We start from the raw sequence: 27389 nt of genomic DNA on the forward strand, positions 1-27389 counted from the left end.
GTTTGGGACACTCTTTGTCTGGTTTCTCCTCAGAGGTCTGTCTGATATGGGTAACCCTTCAGCATAGCCCTCTGAGTCATTGAAACACAGAAGCCCCTCCACCACTACAAGATGGTGTCCCTTCGGAGGGGGAGATCTCAGTTCCAATACACCCCAAATGACTCAGGAGGATGTGGCCACTCCTGCTGTGATGCATCAGGAGTCCATGATGTGTCAACATCCACAGCAAGACCTGACCCTGTGGTTAGTAGTGCAAGACAAGCACAGACTCAAAACTTCTCCTATGGAGTATTTTTGTAAGTCTGACTCTGAGTGTGCCTGAGACTCTGAAGAAGAGCTAGAGATCTTCTCAGAGGAGGGGTACCCAGGTCTCTCTTTAGATCCCTTCCTACCTCACAAGAAGTTTGTCCCTACCTATGGATTACATCTGGCAGACAAGGACAAAATCCTGGCATACAAACTATGAGGAGCCTTTGGATGATATTGTTACCCACAAGATTTATCAAGAGTGGAGCACCCCCCTTGATAAATCTTTTTGCCACTCTAATCCATTATAGAATAGTAACATAACCTGGTATTGGTACGTGTAATATTTACCTACCTTTGGTTACTCCACCTTAGAGCTGGCGTAACTGCGTTCACGTAAATGTGGCAGGGATGCATTTAACTCCTTTATTCTGTGCTCCACCCCTGCGTACACTCCTATTTGCATTTACGCAGTATACCACAGGAGTGCCATTACTGAATGGTGCCTATGGAGGAGTAGCTTAGTGGTTAGTGCAGTGGACTTTGATCCTGGGGAACTGAGTTCAATTCCCACTATAACTCCTTGTGACTCTGGGCAAGTCACTTAACCCTCCATTGCCCCTGGTACAAAATAAGTACCTGGATATATGTAAACCGCTTTGAATGTAGTTGCAAAAACCTCAGAAAGGCGGTATATCAAATCCCATTTCCTTTTCCATTTCCCTATGCAGAATATTGACAATTATTTCCATATGTGCACACGTGCATGCCATTATCTGTATTCTCCGAGGACAAGCAGGCTGCTTGTTCTCACTGATGGGTGACGTCCACGGCAGCCCCTCCAATCGGAAACTTCACTAGCAAAGTCCTTTGCTAGCCCTCGCGCGCCCGCGCGCACCGCGCATGCGCGGCCGTCTTCCCGCCCGAAACCGGCTCGAGCCGGCCAGTCTTCTTTTGTCCGCACTCGGTACGGTCGTGTTTTCGCCGTGTCGAGCCCCGGAAAGTCGACCTCGCGCGTCCAATTTGTTTGAACGTGTTTTTTTTTTCCTTCGGGAAAGCTTTGTCCTAGTCGGGAAGTGCTCCGGAAACCCCCCGCCGGGTTTCGTGTAAATCCTCCCCGTACTTCCAGCTTTTTTGCCCCGGTAAGTTTTCTTTCGTCGTCGGGGTAGGCCTCTTTTCGGCCTCGGTCGAGATTTTTTCTCCCTCTAAATTTGGTGCTTCAAATTTCGCCATTTCGGCTTTTGATTTCGCCGGCGTGATTTTTCCGCCCATGACATCGAAGCCTTCCAGCGGCTTCAAGAAGTGCACCCAGTGCGCCCGGGTTATCTCGCTCACTGATCGACACTCGTCGTGTCTTCAGTGTCTGGGGGCCGAGCACCGCCCTCAGAACTGCAGTCTGTGTTCCCTGCTTCAAAGGCGGACTCAGGTAGCGAGACTAGCCCAGTGGAACGTGTTGTTCTCGGGCTCTTCGTCGGCATCGGCACCGGGATCTTCGAGTGCATCGACGTCGTCAGCGTCCAGACCATCTTCCTCGGCCGCCCCTGCATCGAGTGCATCGAGGCATCGGGCCTCTGCATCGGCGCCGAGACATCGGATAGCTGCATCGACGTCGGTGGTACCAGGACCTCGTCTGCTGATGTCGTCGGACGGTGGTGCATCGGGTGGAGTGCAGGTGAGGGCTGTCCATTCCCCTGCTGGTGGCGGTGAGCCCTCGGGTGGGTCTCCGCCTACCCTGAGGGCTCCTGCGGTACAGCCCCCCCGAGATCGACCTTCTTCAGTCTCGGCCCCGAGGAAGCGACGGGTGGATTCGACGTCCTCCTCGTCGGTGCCGGGGAGCTCCGGTGACATGCTTCGGAAGAAATCGAAGAAGCATCGACACCGGTCTCCTCCCCGTGTCGGCACCGAGAGCTCTGGGTCGCCGAGGGATTCGGCACCCAGCAGGCATCGGCACCGAGAGGACCGCTCACCCTCTGTTCAGGAGGTGTCGATGCGCTCCGCTCTGGACAGCCCGGAACAGCCTCCACGCCCGGAACAGGTACTGACGTCGACGCCTGCATCGACCTCTCAGCCTTTCTCTGCAGCCGCTCTAAACGAGAGCCTCCGGGCCGTTCTCCCAGAGATTCTGGGAGAGCTGTTGCGCCCTACCCCTCCGGTACCGGCGGTGCTTGCGCCACCGGTACCGTCGAGCGTGGCGCCGGCTGGCCCATCGCCCAGGTTGAGGTCCCCGACGTCGGTACCGCGTGCGGTACCGACCGCGGCCACCTCCCAGGAAGGCTCCCCGACTACGTCGGCGGAGGGAGCTTCGCCGATGCGGGCGAGGGAGTCTACCTCTCGACGCCCCCATCGTGGACGGGGTTCCACGGAGTCGAGCAGGGCGAGGTTGCAGACACAGGTCCGTGAACTTGTGTCTGACACCGAGGGTGAGGCCTCGTGGGAGGAAGAGGAAGATCCCAGATATTTCTCTGACGAGGAGTCTGGGGGTCTTCCGTCTGATCCCACTCCCTCTCCTGAGAGACAGCTTTCTCCTCCCGAGAGTCTGTCTTTTGCCTCCTTTGTCCGGGAGATGTCTACGGCCATCCCCTTCCCGGTGGTTGTGGAGGACGAGCCCAGGGCTGAAATGTTTGAGCTCCTGGACTATCCTTCTCCACCTAAGGAAGCGTCCACTGTTCCCTTGCACCATGTCCTGAAGAAGACATTGCTTGCGAACTGGACCAAACCATTAACTAATCCCCACATTCCCAAGAAGATCGAGTCCCAGTACCGGATCCATGGGGACCCAGAGCTGATGCGCACTCAGTTGCCTCATGACTCTGGAGTTGTGGATTTGGCCCTAAAGAAGGCTAAGAGTTCTAGGGAACATGCTTCGGCGCCCCCGGGCAAGGACGCTAGAACCTTAGACTCCTTTGGGAGGAAGGCCTACCATTCCTCTATGCTCGTGTCCAAGATCCAGTCTTACCAGCTCTACACGAGCATACACATGCGGAATAATGTGCGGCAGTTGGCGGGCTTGGTTGATGCTCTTCCCCCTGAGCAAGCCAAGCCTTTTCAGGAGGTGGTCAGGCAGCTGAAGGCGTGCAGAAAATTCCTGGCCAGAGGAGTGTATGACACTTTTGATGTTGCGTCCAGGGCCGCTGCTCAAGGTGTGGTGATGCGCAGGCTCTCATGGCTGCGTGCCGCCGACCTGGAGAATAGAATCCAGCAGCGGATTACGGACTTGCCTTGCCGTGCGGATAACATTTTTGGCGAAAAAGTCGAGCAGGTGGTAGAGTCTCTCCACCAGCGGGACACCGCATTCGACAAGTTCGCCCGCCGGCAGCCTTCAGCTTCTACCTCTACAGGTAGACGATTTTTCGGGGGAAGGAAGACTGTTCCCTATACTTCTGGCAAGCGTAGGTACAATCCTCCTTCCCGACAGCCTGCGGCCCAGGCTAAGCCCCAGCGCGCTCGCTCTCGTCAGCAGCGTGCGAATCAGCAAGGCCCCGCGGCTCCCCAGCAAAAGCAAGGGGCGAGCTTTTGACTGGCTCCAGCAGAGCATAGCCGACATCCAAGTGTCAGTGCCGGGCGACCTGCCTGTCGGAGGGAGGTTGAAAGCTTTTCACCAAAGGTGGCCTCTTATAACCTCCGATCAGTGGGTTCTCCAAATAGTCCGGCAAGGATACACCCTCAATTTGGCCTCTCAACCTCCAAATTGTCCACCGGGAGCTCAGTCCTACAGCTTCCAGCACAAGCAGGTACTTGCAGAGGAACTCTCCGCCCTTCTCAGCGCCAATGCGGTCGAGCCCGTGCCATCCGGGCAAGAAGGGCTGGGGTTCTATTCCAGGTACTTCCTTGTGGAAAAGAAAACAGGGGGGATGCGTCCCATCCTAGACCTAAGGGCCCTGAACAAATATCTCGTAAAAGAAAAGTTCAGGATGCTTTCCCTGGGCACCCTTCTCCCCATGATTCAGCAAAACGATTGGCTATGCTCTCTGGACTTGAAGGATGCCTACACACACATCCCGATACTGCCAGCTCACAGACAGTATCTGCGATTTCAGCTGGGCGCACGCCACTTCCAGTACTGTGTGCTACCCTTTGGGCTCGCCTCTGCGCCCAGGGTGTTCACAAAGTGCCTAGCTGTGGTAGCAGCGGCGCTTCGCAGGCTGGGGGTGCACGTGTTCCCATATCTCGACGATTGGCTGGTGAAGAACACATCCGAGGCAGGAGCCCTGCAGTCCATGCAGATGACTATTCGCCTCCTGGAGCTACTGGGGTTTGTGATAAATTACCCAAAGTCCCATCTTCTCCCAGTGCAGAAACTCGAATTCATCGGAGCCCTGCTGGATTCTCGGACGGCTCGCGCCTATCTCCCAGAGGCGAGGGCCAACAACTTGTTGTCCCTCGTCTCGCGGGTGCGAGCGTCCCAGCAGATCACAGCTCGGCAGATGTTGAGATTGCTGGGCCACATGGCTTCCACAGTTCATGTGACTCCCATGGCCCGCCTTCACATGAGATCTGCTCAATGGACCCTAGCCTCCCAGTGGTATCAGGCCGCCGGGGGTCTAGAGGACGTGATCCACCTGTCCACGAGTTTTCTCGAATCCCTGTATTGGTGGACGATTTGCTCCAATTTGACTCTGGGACGTCCCTTCCAAATTCCTCAGCCTCAAAAAGTGCTGACCACGGATGCGTCTCTCCTGGGATGGGGAGCTCATGTCGATGGGCTTCACACCCAAGGAAGGTGGTCCCTCCAAGAAAGCGATCTACAGATCAATCTTCTGGAGTTGCGAGCGATCTGGAACGCTCTGAAGGCTTTCAGAGATCGGCTGTCCCACCAAATTATCCAAATTCAGACAGACAATCAGGTTGCCATGTACTATGTCAACAAGCAGGGGGGCACCGGATCTCGCCCCCTGTGTCAGGAAGCCGTCAGCATGTGGCTCTGGGCTCGCCGTCAAGGCATGGTGCTCCAAGCCACATATCTGGCAGGCGTAAACAACAGTCTGGCCGACAGGTTGAGCAGGATTATGCAACCTCACGAGTGGTCGCTCAATTCCCGTGTGGTGCGACAGATCTTCCAGGCGTGGGGCACCCCCCTGGTGGATCTCTTCGCATCTCAAGTGAACCACAAGGTCCCTCAGTTCTGTTCCAGGCTTCAGGCCCCCGGCAGACTGGCGTCGGATGCCTTCCTCCTGGATTGGGGGGAAGGTCTGCTGTATGCTTATCCTCCCATTCCTCTGGTGGGGAAGACTTTGTTGAAACTCAAGCAAGACCGAGGCACCATGATTCTGATTGCTCCCTTTTGGCCGCGTCAGATCTGGTTCCCTCTTCTTCTGGAGTTATCCTCCGAAGAACCGTGGAGATTGGAGTGTTTTCCGACCCTCATCACGCAGGACGAAGGGGCTCTTCTGCATCCCAACCTCCAGTCCCTGGCTCTCACGGCCTGGATGTTGAGGGCGTAGACTTTGCCTCTTTGGGTCTGCCAGAGGGTGTCTCCCGCATCTTGCTTACTTCCAGGAAAGACTCCACTAAGAGAAGTTACTTCTTTCATTGGAGGAGGTTTGCCGTCTGGTGTGACAGCAAGGCCCTAGATCCTCGCTCTTGTCCTACACAGACCCTGCTTGAATACCTTCTCCACTTGTCTGAGTCTGGTCTGAAGACCAACTCCGTAAGGGTTCACCTTAGTGCAATCAGTGCATACCATTACCAAGTGGAAGGTAAGCCGATCTCAGGACAGCCTTTAGTTGTTCGCTTCATGAGAGGTTTGCTTTTGTCAAAGCCCCCTGTCAAGCCTCCTACAGTGTCATGGGATCTCAATGTCGTTCTCACCCAGCTGATGAAACCTCCTTTCGAGCCACTGAATTCCTGCCATCCGAAGTACTTGACCTGGAAGGTCATTTTCTTGGTGGCAGTTACCTCGGCTCGTAGAGTCAGTGAGCTTCAGGCCCTGGTAGCCCAGGCCCCTTACACCAAATTTCATCACAACAGAGTAGTCCTCCGCACTCACCCTAAGTTTCTGCCAAAGGTTGTGTCGGAGTTCCATCTGAACCAGTCAATTGTCTTGCCAACATTCTTTCCCCGTCCTCATTCCTGCCCTGCTGAACGTCAGCTGCACACATTGGACTGCAAGAGAGCATTGGCCTTCTATCTGGAGCGGACACAGCCCCACAGACAGTCCGCCCAATTGTTTGTTTCTTTTGATCCCAACAAGAGGGGAGTGGCTGTAGGGAAACGCACCATATCCAATTGGCTAGCAGATTGCATTTCCTTCACTTACGCCCAGGCTGGGCTGGCTCTTGAGGGTCATGTCACGGCTCATAATGTTAGAGCCATGGCAGCGTCGGTAGCCCACTTGAAGTCAGCCACCATGGAGGAAATTTGCAAAGCTGCGACGTGGTCATCTGTCCACACATTCACATCTCATTACTGCCTGCAGCAGGATACCCGACGCGACAGTCGGTTCGGGCAGTCAGTTCTTCAGAACCTGTTTGGGCTTTAGGATCCAACTCCACCCCCCGAGGGCCCTGTTTGTTCTGTTCCAGGCTACACTCTCAGTTAGTTGGTAAATTTTTTAGGTCAATCTCAGTTATGTCCTCGCCGTTGCGAGGCCCAATTGACCAATGTTGTTGTTTTGAGTGAGCCTGGGGGCTAGGGATACCCCATCAGTGAGAACAAGCAGCCTGCTTGTCCTCGGAGAAAGCGAATGCTACATACCTGTAGAAGGTATTCTCCGAGGACAGCAGGCTGATTGTTCTCACAAACCCGCCCGCCTCCCCTTTGGAGTTGTGTCTTCCCTTGAAGTGTATTGTCTTGCTACATACTGGACTGGCCGGCTCGAGCCGGTTTCGGGCGGGAAGACGGCCGCGCATGCGCGGTGCGCGCGGGCGCGCGAGGGCTAGCAAAGGACTTTGCTAGTGAAGTTTCCGATTGGAGGGGCTGCCGTGGACGTCACCCATCAGTGAGAACAATCAGCCTGCTGTCCTCGGAGAATACCTTCTACAGGTATGTAGCATTCGCTTTCTGTGCATTTTAGCACCTAATGCACATTTAAATGTAAGCACTCCATTATAAAATTGCCCTTTCAGTAGTAGTGTGGTTTTGCTTAGCCATCCAAAGTTCCTTTTCTGGGTAGTTTTGGATTCATCTTAACCGGTATAGACTGGTCCCTCTTCCACAGATGGGCCAAGGCAGATACTGCTTAGCTTCTCCTGATCCACAGCCAGCCAGAGGGTTTCAACCACAATCTTGTCCTTACTTGATACCTTCGGGCAACGGCCCCTTCACAAACACACACCAACTTCAACGCTTTTTATAAGTTAAGATTTTATTTTGCTCAATTCTTCATTACCCACTTCATAACCCCCATCCCTTTTAACATAGTCCAGCATTCCTCACTATGAGGGTTTTAGGAGTGTCCAGTGTCTTCTGACCCTGCCTTAGCTTCTTGGCAATTAGTCAGTTTCATCAGCTTGTTTAACATGGGAGCACTTCCTCATACACCCTGCTTTGATTCTTCAGCTCTTTGCTGGTTTAAGTAATTCTGTAACATCAGTGCAACTCATCACATAATCCTTGGTACATGCAACAAAACAGTTCCATTTTCATTTCCTTGTTATATCTCTCTCTCTTTTTAAACACACCTTTCTGTACTCAGAGGCAATTCACCCGGCCAACCTTTTCCACAAACTCCTTCCCCAGTGCATGAACCTTCTTTCCCCGGTCTTCAGTAATTTAGGTATCAAAGCAGATAGAAACCCCTCTACCTTGTTTCCTTCAGTCTGGGCCAGAGCTGAGACCTCTATACACTCCTCCCCCAGCTCCTCAGCAGCCTCCCTTTTATCGCACTCTATAGCCTCCTCCACACCTGGTTCCCCCAGCTGCTCCTGGTCACCCTGATCAGAGATCATTTCCCAATCTTCTTCCCCGCCCTCCAACACCTGGGAGTCCTGTCTAGAGAGTGATGGCTCCTGGGGATGGTAGTTCCTTCCCCTATTCCATAATCTAACTGGTCTCTTGGCCACTAGGGGGCGAGTCCCCCATCTACTGGGAACCTGAGAGAAAAACTTTCTTTTCTTCGAGAATGTTTCTTCCCTGAGTCCCTGTTCCAGCCCTCTTTCAGTCTGTCTTTCATCTGACCCCTTACACCAGTCAATAGTTCTGACAACCTTTTTTTTTTCCAAAAACTCATTCCCACAAGAGTGAAAGTTCATTACACATTTTGAACTGCAAGAGTTTTGGTTTGTTTCTTGTTTTTATGTGGAGCAGAAGTTCATTTCAATCCAGACCTACGAACTGAGTCAGTCTGGGTTTTCCATTTTCTCAGTCCACAAAACAAACAGTAAAACCCAGTCTCTTCAAAGTTCCAGTTTGTAATCCATCAAAGAACGAAACTCCTTTTAAATATTTGGAGCTGAAGGCAGTCTATTGTCTTTGAAAAGTGTAGCTTTAGAAATGACACTGGTGTCCTAAAACTTGTCTTCAACAGAAGTTGTTAGCTTCCCCAATCACCGCCCCTCACCCTTAACCCCCCCCCCCAAGTTCCCACCACCACCACCCTACACCCCCCCTAACATGTTGCCACCGCTCACCACCTCCACCCCCCCAAGGTCAAAACACCCACTGCTCCACCCTCCACCCCAACGTCGCAACACCGACTGCTCTACCCTCCCCCCCCCCAAAACAGGTCGCCGCCGCTCACACCCACCCTCTGTCCTACATCAGCTGAGCGCCGCTTCCCCCCCTCTCCGTCAGATAGAAAAACCAAATTAAAAAAGTTAAGCTGCCAAAATGTTTTTATGCACCAATTGGGGACCCGCAGCCAGCCATGGGTTGTGAGCTGTGCATCTGCTCCTCCTCTCAGCGTTGACGTCACTGCCCCTGGACTGGAGGTGTACCCCGTAGCGACGTGAGAGGAGGAGTCCTCCTCTCACATTGCTACGGGGTACACCTCCAATCCAGGGGCACTGACGTCAACACTGAGAGGAGGAGCAGATGCACAGCTCACAACCCATGGCTGGCTGCGGGGCTCCGATTCCTTCGTTAAACCATTTTCGCAGGTTAACTTTTTAAATTGTGTTTCTCTATTTGACGGGGGGGGGGGGGGGAGCGGCGCTTAGCTGATGTAGGACACGGGGGGGGGGGGGTGGAAGCGCCGGCGACCTGTTTGGGGGGGGGTGGACGGTGGTGCACTGGGTGCTGCCACCTTGGAGGGGGCACGGTGCATCAGTGGCTGCTGTGACCTCGGGGGGGGGGGGGGGGGCACACACCCAGGAAAACCTTGCTAGCGCCCGTTTCATTTTTCTCTGAAGTGGGCCTTTTTTACTAGTGTATAGGTAATATGCCAACTCTTTTCCACTAATATGGCGTCAAACAAATTGGGCTTGCAACTCGCTTCTGTCTTCACAGTTTTCAGCAACTGGGGGCCTTCCATAGCTGCAAGTGCCAGAATTGTTTCTTAGAGCAAGTGCTTACTAAACCCTCTTAGAGACTACTCCATAGCAGTGTACTGTACATGATATCTTTCTATGGCTGGCTGTTCTGCCTCAGTAAACTCTATGCTTTTTTCTTCTAAGGCAGTGGTTCCAATACCTGGAGGCACCCCAGCCAGTCAGGTTTTCAGTATATCCACAATGAATATTCATATTTGCAAGCAGTGGCGGCATGCATGCAAATTTCATGAATATTAATTGTGGGTATCCTGAAAACCTGACTGCTTGGCGTGCCTCTAGGACCAGGTTTGGGAACTGCTGTTGTAAGGGAAGCTCTGTGCTTCTGGTTTTCTCCCCTGTCTTTATCTGAACAGCATTTTCCTCAGACACCCCCGGGCAGCCTCTCTCCGGCTCAGTAATGTATTGTGTGGTACTTGAGCATTATTACCTCTGCCCTTTCTGACCAGCTTACATATCCCTCTTCTCAGTCTAGCAGAGTACCTCAGAATACTACCTTCTGGTAGCAAGCCCAGCTTTTTGTTTCCCCCATGGTTTCTAAACCTGTATTGTCTAGGGCTGGAGGATTTCCAGTGAGGGACCTAGCTTCCAAAGGGCATTGATTTACCCTCATCACTACAGTATGTAACTGAGAGACCTGCCCACAGATCACCCAACCTTTGCCCACATTACATCCCCTTGCATTTACTTGCTAAGTGACTTTTGTGAATAAATTATAGAATAGCACCTAGCACTTATGTACCTAAGTGGTAGTATTTCTTGAGCCCTCATCCCCATCCCTCATTCTTGGAGACTTTAACATACACACTGATAACCAATCCAACTCATATTCTTCTCAGTTCCTCACTCTAACCTCCTCCTTCAACCTCCAACTGAGCTCCACCACCCCTACTCACCAATCTGGCCACTGTCTTGACCTCATCCTCTCCTCTACCTGCTCACCCTCCGATTTCTGCGCCTCAGCTCTTCCTCTCTCTGACCATCACCTAATCACCTTCACACTTCATCACCCTCCCCCTCAGTCCCGCCCAACACTAACCACTACTTCCAGGAATCTCCAGGCTGTCGACCCTCACACCTTATCCTCCAGTATCTCTAATCTCCTCCCTTCCATCATGTCCTCCGAGTCTGTCGACAAGGCGGTCTCCACTTACAATGCCACTCTCTCCTCTGCTCTGGACACCCTTGCACCATCTATCTCCCGCACCACAAGGCGTACTAATCCCCAGCCCTGGTTGACCCCTTGCACCCGATACCTTTGCTCCTGCGCCCGATCGGCTGAACGCCTCTGGAGGAAATCTCGCACCCATACTGATTTCATTCATTACAAATTCATGTTATCCTCCTTCCAGTCCTCCCTATTCCTCACCAAACAGGACTATTACACCCATTTGACTAATTCCCTCAGCTCTAATCCTCGTCGTCTCTTCGCCACCCTTAGCTCCCTCCTCAAAGTGCCCTCCGCTCCCACCCCCCCTCACTCTCTCCTCAATCACTGGCTGACTACTTCCGCGACAAGGTGCAGAAGATCAACCTCGAATTCACCACCAAACCTTCTCCTCTTCACCTTACAACCCACTCCCTCAACCAATGGTGTAGCCAGACCTGACATTTTGGGTGGGCCCAGAGCTAATATGGGTGGGCACTATATATATAGATAGATATAGATAGATAGAGAGAGAGACATGAGTAGTGTTTCTTGGGATTCTACAAAATAATGCCTTAGAATGCACTTGATGATGGATTTCTAAGTATTCTGCCCAACAGCTGCTCTGCATCAACATAAACCACCACTTAAGCGCACAACTATGGAATGCATTGCCAAAAGCAGTAAAAAAACTACACTCGACCACCTAAATTTTCGGAAAGCACTAAAGACAGACCTGTTCAAAAGAGCATACCCCACTGACCCAACATAAAAATACCTGGACACTTGCAACACAATGTAACCAAAGACCGTAACAGACATTTCCGGACTCTTCTTCCCCCCTTCCCTCTCTAAGTTCCCTCAATTGTACCTACCATACATGCACCTCATTCTACAACAGTATCACTTTGTATTCATTCATACCATGTATTTGTTCAGACCGGAATCGGTTAACGCCATTAATGGTTACATGTAAGCCACATTGAGCCTGCCAAAAGGTGGGAAAATGTGGGATACAAATGTAACAAATAATAATAATACATCCAACAACATAGATAACAGAAGCATAATAAAGTTGCCCTTTTACTAAAGTTTAGCACCACCACAATCCTGGAACAATGTATTCAAATTGTAGTAGCACCTCAATAATAGCAACACAAAATCCATTTGTTGCCAAGTGCTTTGTGATCCTGCAAAGAGGCTTCTTAGAGCCTATATTGCAAACCATAACACCAGTTCCAATAACAGTTCCTTTAAAAAGGCAGCAGTGAATATACACAACAGCAATACACATCCCATTGGAAAAGCCAGACAAGTCAGACTCATAGATCCCCATACAAACCACATGCCAGCAGAAACTCTCATCTGCTCATGGTCACATGCAGACCACAGATCAACCCTCATCAATTACAGAATAAAGGACCAAAAATTATACGTTTATTGATTTATTTTCTAAATTTTTATGTCACATTATCTCTGCAATTCTTAACAGATCACAATTCAACACACATTAATTTTAAAACATATTACAAAATCATAAAGACCTTCCCTACCCTACCCCATCCATCCCAGCAGCCTGGCATCAGCTTTTGCCTTCAATACTCTCTATCCATCCCCGTAGCTCAGCATCAGTCCTTCCCTTCTCTACCTTACCCCCCCATCCATCCCTGTAGCCCAGTATCAATCCTTCCCTTCCCCACCATCCATCCCATAGCTAAACATCAGCTCTATCCTTCACCCCACTCCTCCCTGTAGCCTAGCATCAGCCCTGTCCTACTCCCTACCCACCCCCTATGGAAAATGCTAAATAGTAGTAGTAGTAATTAAATAAAAAAAGACTTTTTTCATGCCCACCTCTGCACGCACTGGTCCACCCAGAGAAAACCGCCGGTGCCTACACTTTTTTTTTTAATTTTAAACTAGGCACTGCAGAGAGACCATCCCCACCCAAAAACCCACCAAAATGTGAGAGACAACTTTTTTTTTTTTAAATTAAGCTAGCTTGGCACTATTAAAATTTATTGTTGGGGAATTTTTGGGTGGGGGTGGGCTCCTAGGCACTGGCAGTGAAACGTCTACCCCCCCCCCCCCCCATCCAGAAGCCCACTACCAGACCACAGCCATCATTTTGATAACAAAAGAGTAATCAAAATGCTGGCAGGTCATGGTGATGGGCTTCTGGCCTTTTTAAAACTTTTTGCCAAAAATGGACACATGGAAAATCAAAATTGCCACGCGTCCATTTTGGGTATCTGACCTTAACGCCAGCCATAGACCTAGCGGTAAGGAATCTGCGCGGTAAGGACCTACGCGTGTCAGATGCCACTTAGCGCGTGTCTGCTACGCACGCCCAAAGATTTTAAAATATTTTCCAGATGTACATAGCGGATGCGCGCCAAAAATGAAATTACCACAAGAGGCATGCAGTAGTTGGACGATAAGTTCATTTTGGCGCACATTGAGTGTGCGTAGAGCCTAACGCGGCTTTGTAAAAGGGGCCCTAATCTCTGATCTAGTGGCCAGAAGGAATGAGCTCCATAAAGAGATTCCTAATACAGGGAAGAGCAAGCTGAAGATCTTCTGAAATCGGATTCCCTTATAGAACAGTGGGGCTAAGTTCTTTCAGTCTGTTGGAATAAACGATACAAACAGATGAGATATTAATCAACAATTCAAAGGTAACACTTTGTAGAATTTGAAAGACTAGATAGGCGGCTTTAAACCTAATTCTTTCAGCTATGGGTAGCCAATGTAGTTTTAGCAAGATATGACTGGCACAGCTGCCACGAATACATCTCACAAAACAGTTGTACAGCAGCCATAATCATTAAAATACATCCTTTACCCCCATAGGGTCTTGTAGATTTCTTTCCAGTCAGCTATTCCAAAAGGAACGCAAAGAATGAATTGTCTATCCAATGTAAGGCTTTTCTCTTCACAACACACTGGTGGCATGTGGGCTGTGAATATATTTACTAAGGGGTCAAGCTATCTATTTGCATAAAATGCATATTTGACATCCCAGTTGATTTCAAATAGTGACATATATTCTGAACAAAAATGGCTTTTTTACATATTTTATACAATAATATGTCAAATGAAGACTTTGAATGCTATACAATATCACCCGGGCCCTTCTCCAGTCAGTTTCCTAGGGAAGTTTTGCGTGTTTCATGATCACCTTTAAAACTATAGATGAACAGATTAATATTGGATGTGCCCAGAATTCTCAGCTGTGTTCATATTAAAAATTTCAGGTAGCAGGGATAGCATTTCACCCTTCCAGGGAACGGAAGATGCGCACTTTTCTTATAGTCACAATCCCTATTTTTAGAAATCTCCTCTCTCTGAAGGAGAACGACAGGACATACAAGCAAGGGGAGGGAGGGCAAATAATAGCGAAGGAGGTTGTATGCTCTTTGAGATGCAGGGAAGGCAGGGGGATAGACAGAGATGCTCGAGACTGTAAAGCTGTGGGTTGGTGCAGAGGATGGAGAAAGAAGACCAAAGAGAGGGATAAAGAGAAGCTGCAGAGGGCAATGAGGAAAGTGAAGGGCAAATGATGGTAAGGAGGGAATGGAGGAAGCAGACAAGGACAATATATGAGACAGGAGGAGCAGCAGGCTATCAGTGTTTTCTAGTATACTTAACAGTGCCAGAAATTGATTTAACTGCAAAAGAACTTTTTCTGCAATACTAAGATTTCTGGCACTATTAGAAGGTATTGGAAGCCCAGAGGACAGTGTAGCGGGATTCAGAGCAGGGAAACAGAATTCCAATCCCGCTTCTCCTCCTGACTCTCTATTGTGACCTTGGGCAAGACACTTCACTGTCTAACTTAGGTCATAAATCAACTTGGACAAAGAAATAACTTTTGTACCTGGCCGGCAGCGATTTGCACACACAGACAGGCTCGCACGAGTCGCACCTCGCAGTAGCTCCGGAGTTCCCGCCATGTCCCGTCCTAATAGGAAGTTGCGTCATTGAGGGCGTGCCGCGTGCCGCGTCAGTGAGGGCGTGACGCGTCAGAGCGAACGCCGGAGCCGGCCTGTTCTGTGAGTTTGAATCGCTGCGGCAGAAACAGGGAGGAAAAAAAGAGAAGTGCCAGATCTGTGGGAGTGGAGGGAAGGGATCATGGGTGGTCGGGGTGCGCTATTCCTGGGTGGGCCTTGGGCTTAAGTGGGTGGGCCTGGGCCCACCCAGGCCCACCCGTGGCTACGCCCCTGCCCTCAACCACCCAACCAAGTCCTCCTCCTCTTTTCCTGACATCACCGAAGAGGAAACCGCCCATCTTCTTTCCTCCTCGAAATGCACCACCTGTTCCTCTGACCCCATCCCCACCAACTTACTTAACACCATCTCTCCTACTGTCACCCCCTCCATCTGTCATATCCTCAACCTCTCTCTCTCCACTGCAACTATCCCTGACACCTTCAAGCACGCCGTAGTCACACCTCTCCTCAAAAAAATCCAGAGGCCACTACTCCATCCTCATCCTCCTTGATCTATCCGCCGCTTTTGACACTGTCAATCAAAACTTAATTCTTGCCACACTGTCCACATTTGGATTCCAGGGCTCTGTCCTCTCCTGGTTCTCCTCTTACCTCTCCCACTGTACTTTCAGAGTACATTCTCATGGTTCTTCCTCCACCCCCATCCCGCTCTCTGTTGGAGTTCCTCAGGGATCTGTCCTTGGACCCCTTCTCTTCTCAATCTACACCTCTTCCCTTGGCTCCCTGATCTCATCTCATGGATTCCAATATCATCTTTATGCTGACGACACCCAGCTTTATCTCTCCACACCAGACATCACTGCAGAAACCCAGGCCAAAGTATCGGCCTGTTTATCTGACATTGCTGCCTGGATGTCCAACCGCCACCTGAAACTGAACATGGCCAAGACCGAGCTTATTGTCTTCCCACCCAAACCCACTTCTCCTCTCCCTCCACTCTCTATTTCAGTTGATAACACCCCCATCGTCCCCGTCTCATCTGCCCACAACCTCGGAGTCATCTTCGACTCCTCCCTCTCCTTCTCGGCACACATCCAGCAGATAGCCAAGACCTGTCGCTTCTTCCTCTATAACATTAGCAAAATTCACCCTTTCCTCTCTGAGCACACCACCCGAACTCTCATTCACTCTCTCATTACCTCTCGCCTTGACTACTGCAACCTACTCCTCACTGGCCTCCCACTTAGCCATCTATTCCCCCTTCTGTCCGTTCAGAACTCGGCTGCACGTCTTATCTTCCGCCTGGACCGATATACTCATATCACCCCTCTCCTCAAGTCACTTCACTGGCTCCCGATCAGGTACCGCATACAATTCAAGCTTCTCTTACTAACCTACAAATGCACCCGTTCTGCAGCCCCTCCTTACCTCTCTACTCTCATCTCCCCTTATGTTCCTACCCGTAACCTCCGCTGTCAAGACAAATCCCTCCTTTCAGTACCCTTCTCCACCACCGCCAACTCCAGGCTTCGCCCTTTCTGCCTCGCCTCACCCCATGCTTGGAATAAACTCCCTGAGCCCATACGCCAGGCCCCCTCCCTGCCCATCTTCAAATCCTTACTCAAAGCCCACCTCTTCAATGTCGCCTTCGGCACCTAACCACTATACCTCTACGCAGGAAATCTAGACTGCCTCAACTTGACATTTCATCCTTTAGATTGTAAGCTCTTTTGAGCAGGGTCTGTCCTTCTTTGTTAAACTGTACAGCGCTGTGTAACCCTAGTAGCGCTCTAGAAATGTTAAGTAGTAGTATTCCATAACTTATGTGCAATCAGCACCTAATATTATGCACCAAGTTATTGAATGAGGGTCTATGAGTATATCTTGATGCTGTTTGGCCTCTATAATGCACTTGCTCCTCTTGCAGGGGTTTGTCAATATATTTTCCACTTCCTTTTTTTTTTTTTACAGTACCTAGTGGTCTACTTTGATAGTGTAATATTTTTTTCTCCTGACCTGACCTCTCTTGGATAAAGGGTTTGGCATGGATCCAAACAAAATTTGCTGTGGTGCACAAGAGGCCTGTTTCTGTGTGTCTTAAGGCTCTTCATCGCTTCTTGGGCTTCATCAGTCATAGGTGACTTATCCGGAACTTCTCTAAGGTACAGGCTCCTATTACAGCCCTGGCTCAATAAGGAACACCTAAACACTCTTGGACCCCTTTGAGACACTGAAATGACTCTTTGCTTCTGTGCCTATGATATGTCAACCAGGCATACCCAAACCATTTATCTTAGAGGTGGATTTATCAAATTTTGGAGCTGGTACAGTCTTATCGCATGTGATTTATGTGATTATTCATGTCTGTTGACATATACGATGGATGAAGCAGCTCTTTAAATTCAGATTAATTGAACATTGGAATACCCTGAACTTTCTCTATATGCATGGTAGATCATTGCTTGAACAAGGTCCACCAAAGGAGTAGACCAAAGAACTTATAGGAACAAAGCGTAAACTAAAATTTTATTGACAAAGCACCTAAATTGGAAAGACCTGACATGGGGCCTTGTTTTGGTGGAGAACCGCATGCCTCAGGGGTCAGGTATAATAACATAGATAAAACCTAGATACAATCAATAAATAAGTACTCTAAACCAGAAACAAGCAATAATGAGGCAGTAATGAAACTAGCCTGAAGGATACATCAATCCAGTATTTGTGTAAATATGTAGATGAGATGAATTTGGTGACACTAGAGAAGTTTGGATGGTGACATAGAGAAATGTAAATGGCGTATTGGAGAATACACGTGTATATAAATTTGAAAACTCCCCAATCAGAAGAATAATGAATGAATCTATTAGAACTATTAAAGCTAAAAAAAAAGGTGTAAGACAAACAGTATGTTAGAGTGCACTGCATATCAATGTGGGCACTGACAAATTAGGATAAACAAGAAAAATGCATGTAAACAAAATAAACCTGTCAGCTGCAATTTAAGATGCAAAGGTGTTACTGGAGGAACATGCAAATCCAGCGATAAAAAGCCACAGCTGAGTACTCTGAACTAAAAAAACAAATAAAGCATATAGAGGGTGTGGAACTGACAAACCCTGAAAAATACATCAAATGATGGCATAAAGATAACAGCACAAGGTAGCTGAAAACTGCGTTAAAAAAGGGATTATGTGTATTAATATCCAAAATGTGGACACCAGCAGAGCATCAGTGAAGAGGGACCATCCTATAATAAAAAGTGCTGTTGTGTAAAAAAAAAAAAAAAAGTATCATAAATTGGATAAATTACCAAGTCATTACAGTGACAGCATAAAAACAGGGGCTATAGTTAAAAATAAACAGTAAAACAGATACTGCTTGCAAACATCTGTACATCGTAAAAAGAAGGTGCCAAATTGGTAACAGAAGGACTATCTGTCTTCAGTAGGCACACATATTTTCTTGTTAGAGATACTTGTAAATGAACAGTAATTCTATGTGCAAGTATATGAAAAACAGGTAAAAATATGACTAAAAATATTTGTGTGATTTGTAAAAAAAAAAAATTAAAGAATACTTATGGGAGTGAAGCAGCTTCTAGTGTTAAAAGGTGAGCAATAAAATATGAGAAAAACCAAGATCCACTAGTTGATAGTGTCTGTTGGCCTCTCTTTAGCTGCCTCACACTTTGTTAGCCAAAGGTAACTGGGAGGTTGATGTTTGGAGATATTTATAAGGGTTTGACATTGACAGCGGCCTGGATGTGCACTTGGAAAACTGGGATTAATGAGCAGTGGCTCATATTTGTTTGAGATGTTGATCATTTACTGAGGGCCATAAGAGAACAGGCCCTAATTGAGCGCTGAAGTCAGTTGGAGTCACTGCCAGACTTGGAGGGTATCCCAGAGGCTGAGTGCTGTAAAATCAAGCAGACTTAAACAAGAAATGTTATATTGTTAAATGTCGACCAGGGGGAAGGAAGGGGATGGGAGGGGGGAGTAACTCAGGGGGGAAAATGTTACGATGGTGTTGAACCTGTTGACCTTGATTGTTTATTGGAATAAGTTTTTGATGCTTTGCCATGATGTAAGTGTTGTGTTTTGCAATTACCATCAATAAAAAAGATTTAAAATAAAATATGAGAAAAAAAGTAAACGCTGTGCCAGTTTAGAATGCTCCTTAAAATTGGAATAAGACCAATTTGCAAAAGGCATATCCAATGGGAAATCATGGGAACTTCCCTGTGATCATAACCACTAAAGAAATAACCCTTTCTGTCAAAATGACCCCTAGAGAAGAAATATGTCATAAAGATGACATATGGCAAAAAACTGTTGCCAAACCATGGCGGTATACATGAAAAGTGTGGATGAATAAAGAATGCACATACCCAATAAAGATTATGTCTTAAAGTAATCACATAAAAAAACTAGAAAAAAGTATACATGGATCATATTTATACATCAAAAATACAATTACGAGCAGGTGATAGTGTAAACACAACAATGAAAGTATGGATATAAAACATGATAGTAGTCACACAAAGAAAAAAATTCCACACATTGGCATTAATATTAGACAAAAGAAACTTGCTTTAAAAATGATTATTTGTTACTAAGGACCACAGGGGAATCAAATCCATAGAGGACTAGATTCTATATATCACACCTAAAAAATACGCCTAGTCGTATTCTATAAACTGCGTCTAGGTTCAGTTTATAGAATTTGCCTAGTGCCTGTCTGTATGACTAAATTTAGTTGTGAGCAGTTACGCCAAGTAAAACTTGGTGTAAATGCCTACCCCTAAATTAGGCACAGACCCAGGTGTATTCTATGACTATGCTCGTAGTTTTCAGAAACACCCACATCCCGCCTATGCAATGCCTCCTTTTCAACTAGGCACCATAGAATTTACACACATTACTGTGCAGAATAGGCTTAGACAGTTGTGTACGTAAATTCAAATTAATGTCATTGACAATTATCGGCACTGATTGGCTGGTTAATCAATGAAGTTACGTGTGCAGTTCCAGAATACAACCGTATTTCGGCATGCAACTTTAATCACACTATATAGAATCCGGGGGATAATGTGGAGCCAAAAGATGCAAAAGTTACTGGTTAAACTGCAATTAGACTGTAGTGCCACTTTAGGTCAATGAGTCCATTGGAATAATAGTGCCTTTGCCTGCATGCAGATCTGGAGGCATAGAGGGGCATAAACGAATGGCGCTGGCCAAATAGATGGCCGGCCGTCTATTTTGGCGGTGCCGCAAAGAGCTGTCCGGAACCGTATCGAAAAAGATGGCCGGCCATCTTTTGTTTCAGTAATACGGTTGGGGCCGGCCAAATGCCATAGATCGCCGGGTTTGAGATGGCCGACTTTGTTTTTCAGCGATAATGGAAACTGGAACCGGCCATCTCAAACCCGGCCAAATCCAAGGCATTTGGCCGTGGGCCAGCATTCATAGTGCACTGGTACTTCTGGATATTTAGATCTTGCTGATCAGTTATGTTATGACTTACTTGTTCTGGAGTGCTGTATTTTGTGATACTGTTTTGAGAAATGTTCAATAAAGACAATACAAATTAAAAAAGTCCCTGCCGTGCATTTTCCCTTGATGGCTATCCCTGACGTGCACTTCCCTTAATGGCCGTCGTTCTGTTGATAGCCGTCTTGTTTTTGCTCACAGCTTTTTTAGTAGTAACAGTGGGATTTGAACCAGCCACCTCTGCATTACAAGACCAGTGATGTAACCACTTGGCCAAAGCACCACTTACTTGGATGTCCCTCTCTTTTGATTTTGCCCCTCCAGGTCTCTCTCAGCCACTCACAGACAGCTAAACATGCTGTGATTGGCTGAGAGAGACCTGAAGGGGTATAATCAAAAGGGAGGGACTTCCAACTAAGTGGAGCTGTGGCCAAGTGGTTACATCACTTTTCTTGTAATGCAGAGGTGGCCGGTTCAGATCCCACTGTTACTACTAAAAAAGCAATGTGCAAAAACAGTTTGATTTCCCCGTTTGGGGAGAAAGACAGACGGCCATTAAGGGAACGGGGAGAAAAACTGCCATTAAGGGAAAATGCACGGTAGGGACTTTTTTAATTTGTTTGAAGTCTTTTTTTGAACATTTCTCAAAACAGTATCACAAAATACAGCACTCCAGAACAAGTAAGTCATAACATAACTGATCAGCAAGATCCTTTTTTTTTTTTTTTTTTACGAGCTGGCCGACTGGCTTCCCCTCCTAGGGAAGGAAATTCGCGTGCAAATGAGCAGCTCATTTGCATGCGATTTCCTTCATGCATGCCCTTCCCTTACCGATTCGCTAAGGGATCGGTAAGGGAAGGACTCTTCTGTGCAGTTTAGTGCACCTGACTTTAAATCTGCTCCAGGGACCTGCATACTGCTGTCAGGGAGCTGGCTGGCATAGAGGCTGGCAAAAAAATGTTTTAAAGTTTTTTTTTTTTTTTTTTTTTTGTGTGGGAGGGGGTTGGTGACCACTGGGGGGGAGTATGGGGAGGTCATCCCCAATTCCTTCCGGTGGTCATCTGGTCAGTTTGGGCACCTTTTTGAGACCTGGTCGTGAAAATAAATAGACCAAGTAAAACCAGCCAAATGCTTGTCATCGCCGGTTTTCTTTTTTCCATTATCAGCTGAAGTCGGCCATCTCGTAAGCACGCCCACGTCCCGCCGACACACCCCCTTGAAGTTTGGCCGCCTCTGCGACGTAATGCCGGCGAGTGTTTTTCCAAAAATCGGCTTTCGATTATACCGATTTGGCCGGTTATTTTTAAAAACGGGTCTGACTCCAGAATTTAAACCATGGGTAGTGGCAAAATTGAATTTATAAATAAATCTTTGTACTGCAACTCGATAAAGATATGTCTTAAAATAATTGGAGATGCAAAAAAATTGCTCAGTATATTGCAAAACAAATGTCCAAAATGTATTCAAAAGTCAAACTTATCTACTCAAGATGACTCAAAATTGATCCTCAATTCAGTATTAAGCATCTGTCTTTAAAGCACTTAACTTCAAATTCTTCTGTTTCATTCCGTTCATATAGCGCTCCGCTGTCAATTGCATCACCAGCCGGTCTGTTCATCCAAAACAACCCAACAGGGAGTCCCCGTTTCGCATAAGCTGCATCAGGGGTTCCGATCCTGTGTCCAGTCCACTGTACTGCAAACCTAAGCAGGTCACTTAAACCAAAAATGTAACTTGTAAAATTAAAAAAATCCAAAACACACTTACTTTGTGGTTGCTGTGTATACAGCAGAGACAAAGTAAGTGTTTGTCTGTTTGGGTTGCAGCGTTGGTATCTACTATTTTTTTTGCAATCTTTGCGCTGCTTGGTTAGATTTTCTTATTAAATTTTAACTGCCAGACCCTCAACCATTCTTCTAATGTTTAGAGATCCCTTCTTATCGTTTCTACTCTATTGGCTATCTTCATGTTGTCTGCAAAAAGGCAAACCTTTCCTTCCAACCCATCAGCAATATCTCTCACAAATATATTAAACAGAATCGGCCCCAGCACTGACCCCTGAGGAACTCCACTGCCAAGGTGCTCTTCACATAGTGTTTTTTCCCTTTTTCTCCATTTTTTGGAGCTTATCTGCTTGAACAAGGGCCACACAGTTCAGGATTTGAAGTAGAGAGCTAACGATCATGTAAGACACATTGGTGTGGAAGGGATAGGAATAAATATCTCAATTACAGAGAACAATTTTAGATTTTTGCAACAAGAACAGTGGAGTCTGAGGAAATGAATGCAGAAGCTGAGTGGACATTTTTGATTTGAAATGTATGAGTAAGGAGGTAACTGGCCAGTTATCATCACACGTGACCTTGGAGATGTGGTGAGAATAACAACTTATAGAAGACAGACCATGATAGAAAAGAAGGTTCCTGAATCAGATGATGATTCATGTTGAATGGACTTATTGGGGGTAATTTTATAAGTTGCTGCCTAGTTTTAGGTTCTAAGAATGCATTTAAATGTCAGAATAGTAACTTAGTAGATGACAGCAGATAAAGACCTGTATGGTCCATCCAGGCTGCCCAACAAGATAAACTCTTATCATAAGGTGTGATGTGATACTATATATGTATACTTGATGTTGGTTTGTCCTTGCCATTTTCAGGGCACAGACCGTAGAAGTCTGCCCAGCACTGTCCTTGTTCTGCAAATTCTGAAGTTGTCATTGAAGCCCCACTCCAGCCCATCCAAATCTGTCCAGCCATGATCAGGGCACAGACCATAGAAGTCTGCCCAGCACTGGCTTTGCTTCCCAATTACTGGGGTCTCCATGTAATCACCACAACGCTTGTTTGGTTCCATGCCTTCTATACAGGATTTTAGTCATTTTATGCATGTAAGTGGCCTCTTGTAAAATACAACTAATTTCATAATCACTTACAGTATATCAGGGCTTGGCAAAGTTTCTTAGGATCTAGGAGCCAAAATGACTAGAAATTTTATTTAAGCACATTTAATAAATCAAGTATTCATAATGTGTTCAAGATGATGCTTAGCAAGTTATTTGTTATAGTATTACATAAGTACATAAGTAATGCCACACTGGGAAAAGTCCAAGGGTCCATTGAGCCCAGCATCCTATCCACGACAGCGGCCAATCCAGGCCAAGGGCACCTGGCAAGCTTCCCAAACGTACAAACATTCTATACATGCTATTCCTGGAATTTTGGATTTTTCCCAAGTCCATTTAGTAGCGGTTTATGGACTTGTCCTTTAGGAAACCGTCCAACTCCTTTTTAAACTCTGCCAAGCTAACCGCCTTCACTACGTTCTCCGGCAACGAATTCCAGAGTTTAATTACACGTTGGGTGAAGAAACATTTTCTCCTATTTGTTTTAAATTTACTATCCTGAGGTTTCAGCACATGCCCCCTAGTTCTAGTATTTTTGGAAAGCGTGAACAGACGCTTCACATCCACCTGTTCCACTCCACTCATTATTTTATATACCTCTATCATGTCTCCCCTCAGCCATCTCTTCTCCAAGCTGAAAAGCCCTAGCCTCCTTAGTCTTTCTTCATAGGGAAGTCGTCCCATCCCCGCTATCATTTTAGTTGCCCTTCGCTGCACCTTTTCCAGTTCCACTATATCTTTCTTGACATGCGGCGACCAGAATTGAACACAATACTCAAGGTGCGGTCGCACCATGGGGCGATATAACAGCATTATAACATCCTCACACCTGTTTTCCATACCTTTCCTAATAATACCCAACATTTTATTTGCTTTCCTAGCCGCAGCAGCACACTGAGCAGAAGGTTTCAGTGTATTATTGACGATGACACCCAGATCCCTTTCTTGGTCCGTAACTCCTAACGTGGAACCTTGCATGACGTAGCTATAATTCGGGTTCTTTTTTCCCCACATGCATCACCTTGCACTTGTTCACATTAAACGTCATCTGCTATCTAGCCGCCCAGTCTCCCAGTCTCGTAAGGTCCTTCTGTAATTTTTCACAATCCTGTCGCAAGTTAACGACTTTGAATAACTTTGTGTCATCAGCAAATTTAATTACCTTGCTAGTTACTCCCATCTCTAAATCATTTATAAATATATTAAAAAGCAGTGGTCCTAGCACAGACCCCTGAGGAACCCCACTAACTACCCTTCTCCATTGTGAATACTGCCCATTTAACCCCACTCTCTGTTCCTATCCTTCAACCAGTTTTCAACCAGTTTTTAATCCACAAAGAGGACATAATATGAGAGTGAAGGGGGGCAGACTCAAGAAAAATGTCAGGAAGTATTTTTTCACGGAGAGAGTGGTAGATACTTGGAATGCCCTCCCGCGGGAGGTGGTGGAGATGAAAATGGTAGCGGAATTCAAGCATGCGTGGGATAAACATAAAGGAATCCTGTGCAGAAGGAATTGATCCTCAGAAGCTTAGCTGAGATTGGGTGGTGGGGCTGGTTTTTGGGTGGTGGGGCTAGTTCTGGGCAAGACTTCTACGGTCTGTGTCCTGAAAATGGCAGATACAAATCAAAGTAAGGTATACACAAGAAGTAGCACATATGAGTTTATCTTGTTGGGCAGACTAGATGGACCGTGCTGGTCTTTTTCTGCCGTCATCTACTATGTTACTATGTAATAAGACTTTTCCTCCTATCCCATGACCCTCCAATTTCCTCTGTAGCCTTTCATGAGGTACCTTGTCAAAGGCCTTTTGAAAATCCAGATACACAATATCAACCGGCTCCCCTTTGTCCACATGTTTGTTTACTCCTTCAAAGAATTGAAGTAAATTGGTCAGGCAAGATTTCCCCACACAAAAGGGAAAGGTGTGAATAAAAGGCTACTGCTCTCTCCATTGCCCACCCACCTACGTTGTATCTGGCAATGGAGAGAGGCTTCAGGCTGTGGTTGCTGGGGCAGTGGCGGAGAAGCTAAAGCTGCCCAGTGTGGGGGAGTGGGTGAGATTGTGCACCTTCTGGGGTTAGGTGGGTGGCTGTACCCTTAGCCTTTCTCCATTGCCTACCTGCCCCCAGTAGCTGCAGCTTTAACCCCTAGTCTACCCACTCCCAGCAAGCACAGCCTAAATCCATTCTCCACAGCACACTCACTCTCCTTCTCTTTCTCTTTCTTTGCCTCCCCCACAGCACTCTCTCTCTCTCTCTCTCTCTCTCTCTCTCTCTCTCTCACTTCCCTCTCTCCCCCCCCCCCCCCCCCCCCCCACAGGTCTCTCTGGCTCCTAATGATCCCCCTCTATACCTCTCTCCAGATTTCTTTCTCCTCTATCAGCACATTCCTCTCTAGCTCCAGCTCCTGCACAACAGAACCCTGAGATCTCTCCTTCCTGTGGCACACAGATGCAACAGCCCTCTTCCAATTCCACCCTGCAGCACAGACATCCAGGTCTCTCCCTCTCCCCCGAAGACATACATGTAGTTAGCGTCCTGCCTCCCTCCCCCCCCCCCCCAAAAGCACACATAGACTCAGCGTACTCGCCCTCCCAAAGCACACAGAAACCCAGCACTCTCTTCCCACCTCCTCTGCTGTTTGTCACTAAGGGCCCTGTTTACTAAGGTGCACTAGCGTTTTTAGCGCGTGCACAAAATTAGCGTGCACTGTGTTGGCACCCATAGGACTGTTGTGGGTGCCTACAGAGCGCGTACTTATGGTTAGTATGCACTAAAAGCAGTAACGTGCCTCTAGCACAGCTTAGTAAACAGTGCCCTAAATGCAAAATTTGAACCATGTGGTTAAATTATTACATTCAGTTCTGGACGACAGAAGGAGAAGGCTGTGGCCGGACTTGTGCCTTCTGATCAGAGTCGGGGGTGAGGGGGGGTTGTATGCGTGAGCATGTGTGCGCCTGCATCCAAGAGCAACTTTTAGGGTGCAGGAGGAGTGAAGAGTAGCGCTATTGCTTTCTTTGCTCCCTAAAGCCCCATCAGAAGCACCCATATGCTCAGGGCTTCAAATTTTAGGCCCCAGGTCCCATTGTTTTTAGTCACCATGGTGACCTGGCGCCTGGGGTTTGTCAAGCTTAGACTTATATAATGTTGCACTTTCTTAAAGATTGTTTCCTGAAATTCATAGTTTGATTACTCTTTGCTTTTTATCTAACAATTTTTATTGAGAACATTATCTGTTTGCATAGAAATTATGTAATGTCTATTTCTTTGTTTTTTTCCCCCCTTTATGACAGCATCAGCCTTGTACCAAACACTTACAAGGGCCTCATCTATTCTCCCTTAATTACTGTAGCTTACACGGACGTTCAGCTTCAGAATTCTGATACACAGAGTACAAGGGTAAGTTTTTAATCAATTAATATTGGATTTATTAGTAGTAGTAACTGAGACCATTTTTACCCCAATGAAATACGTGTCTACCCACAGTGAAATTTTAAATATATTTTATATGTTGCATTTGTGTTGATGGTGTATTATTATTATTTTTAAATATATGTTAACTGTGTTATAGCGCTTCTAAAATTAGAAGGAAAATATTTGGCTGCTCACAGTAAAGTAAAAATATTTTATATACAATAGCTTACCTTTTCTAAAGAAGTGAAACGGTAGTTTATTCCATTGCATTTTATTTGGATACTGCTCATGGCTCTTGACTAAGGGTGGTCAAACTTTAGTTTTTCTTACAAAGGGTGAAAGAACAGCACAAGAGGCCTTCGAGACTGCAGTACACAATGATTCTTTATTCAAAGATCTGACACGGGTGATTGCAGTTGTTTATTATTTGCAAGGTGATTCATGCTGACAGCTTTTTATTCTCAAAGAGCAGACTTGGATTGAACTTTGGCTTGCAGATTTGACAGACCCCTGATGCCGGTGCAGTGATGCCGAAACAAGGCCCTTGTCTGGTCTTTGCATAAAGAATCACTGTCTGCTCCAGTCTTGAAGGCCCATTGTGCTGTTCTTTCACACTTGATGCTATGTACTTTGACTTCTTTGTGCTTTTCTTACATAGGGCCAATTTGTTGGTGGTTCTGAGAATGGGGCACCCCCTCAGTGGATCTCTTGGCCACCCATATTAAAAAGGTCTTTCAGTACTGTTCCAAACTTAGGTCACATGACAGACTAGCATCAGTTGCCTTTCTCCTGGATTGGGGAAGG

The 27389-nt window shown here is 47.1% G+C and overlaps 1 protein-coding gene across 1 annotated transcript in view; it reads left to right on the forward strand.

Moving 5' to 3' along the window:
* Positions 1–27389, forward strand: part of TMEM67 (transmembrane protein 67) — a 465663-nt gene that overhangs the window by 263243 nt on the left and 175031 nt on the right. Inside the window, 1 exon segment of the mRNA XM_030216600.1 lies at positions 26465–26570. Coding sequence (XP_030072460.1) covers positions 26465–26570 — 106 coding nt within the window.

Source organism: Microcaecilia unicolor, chromosome 1 (genome assembly GCF_901765095.1).
Source record: "Microcaecilia unicolor chromosome 1, aMicUni1.1, whole genome shotgun sequence".
In the NCBI taxonomy this organism is placed as follows: domain Eukaryota; kingdom Metazoa; phylum Chordata; class Amphibia; order Gymnophiona; family Siphonopidae; genus Microcaecilia; species Microcaecilia unicolor.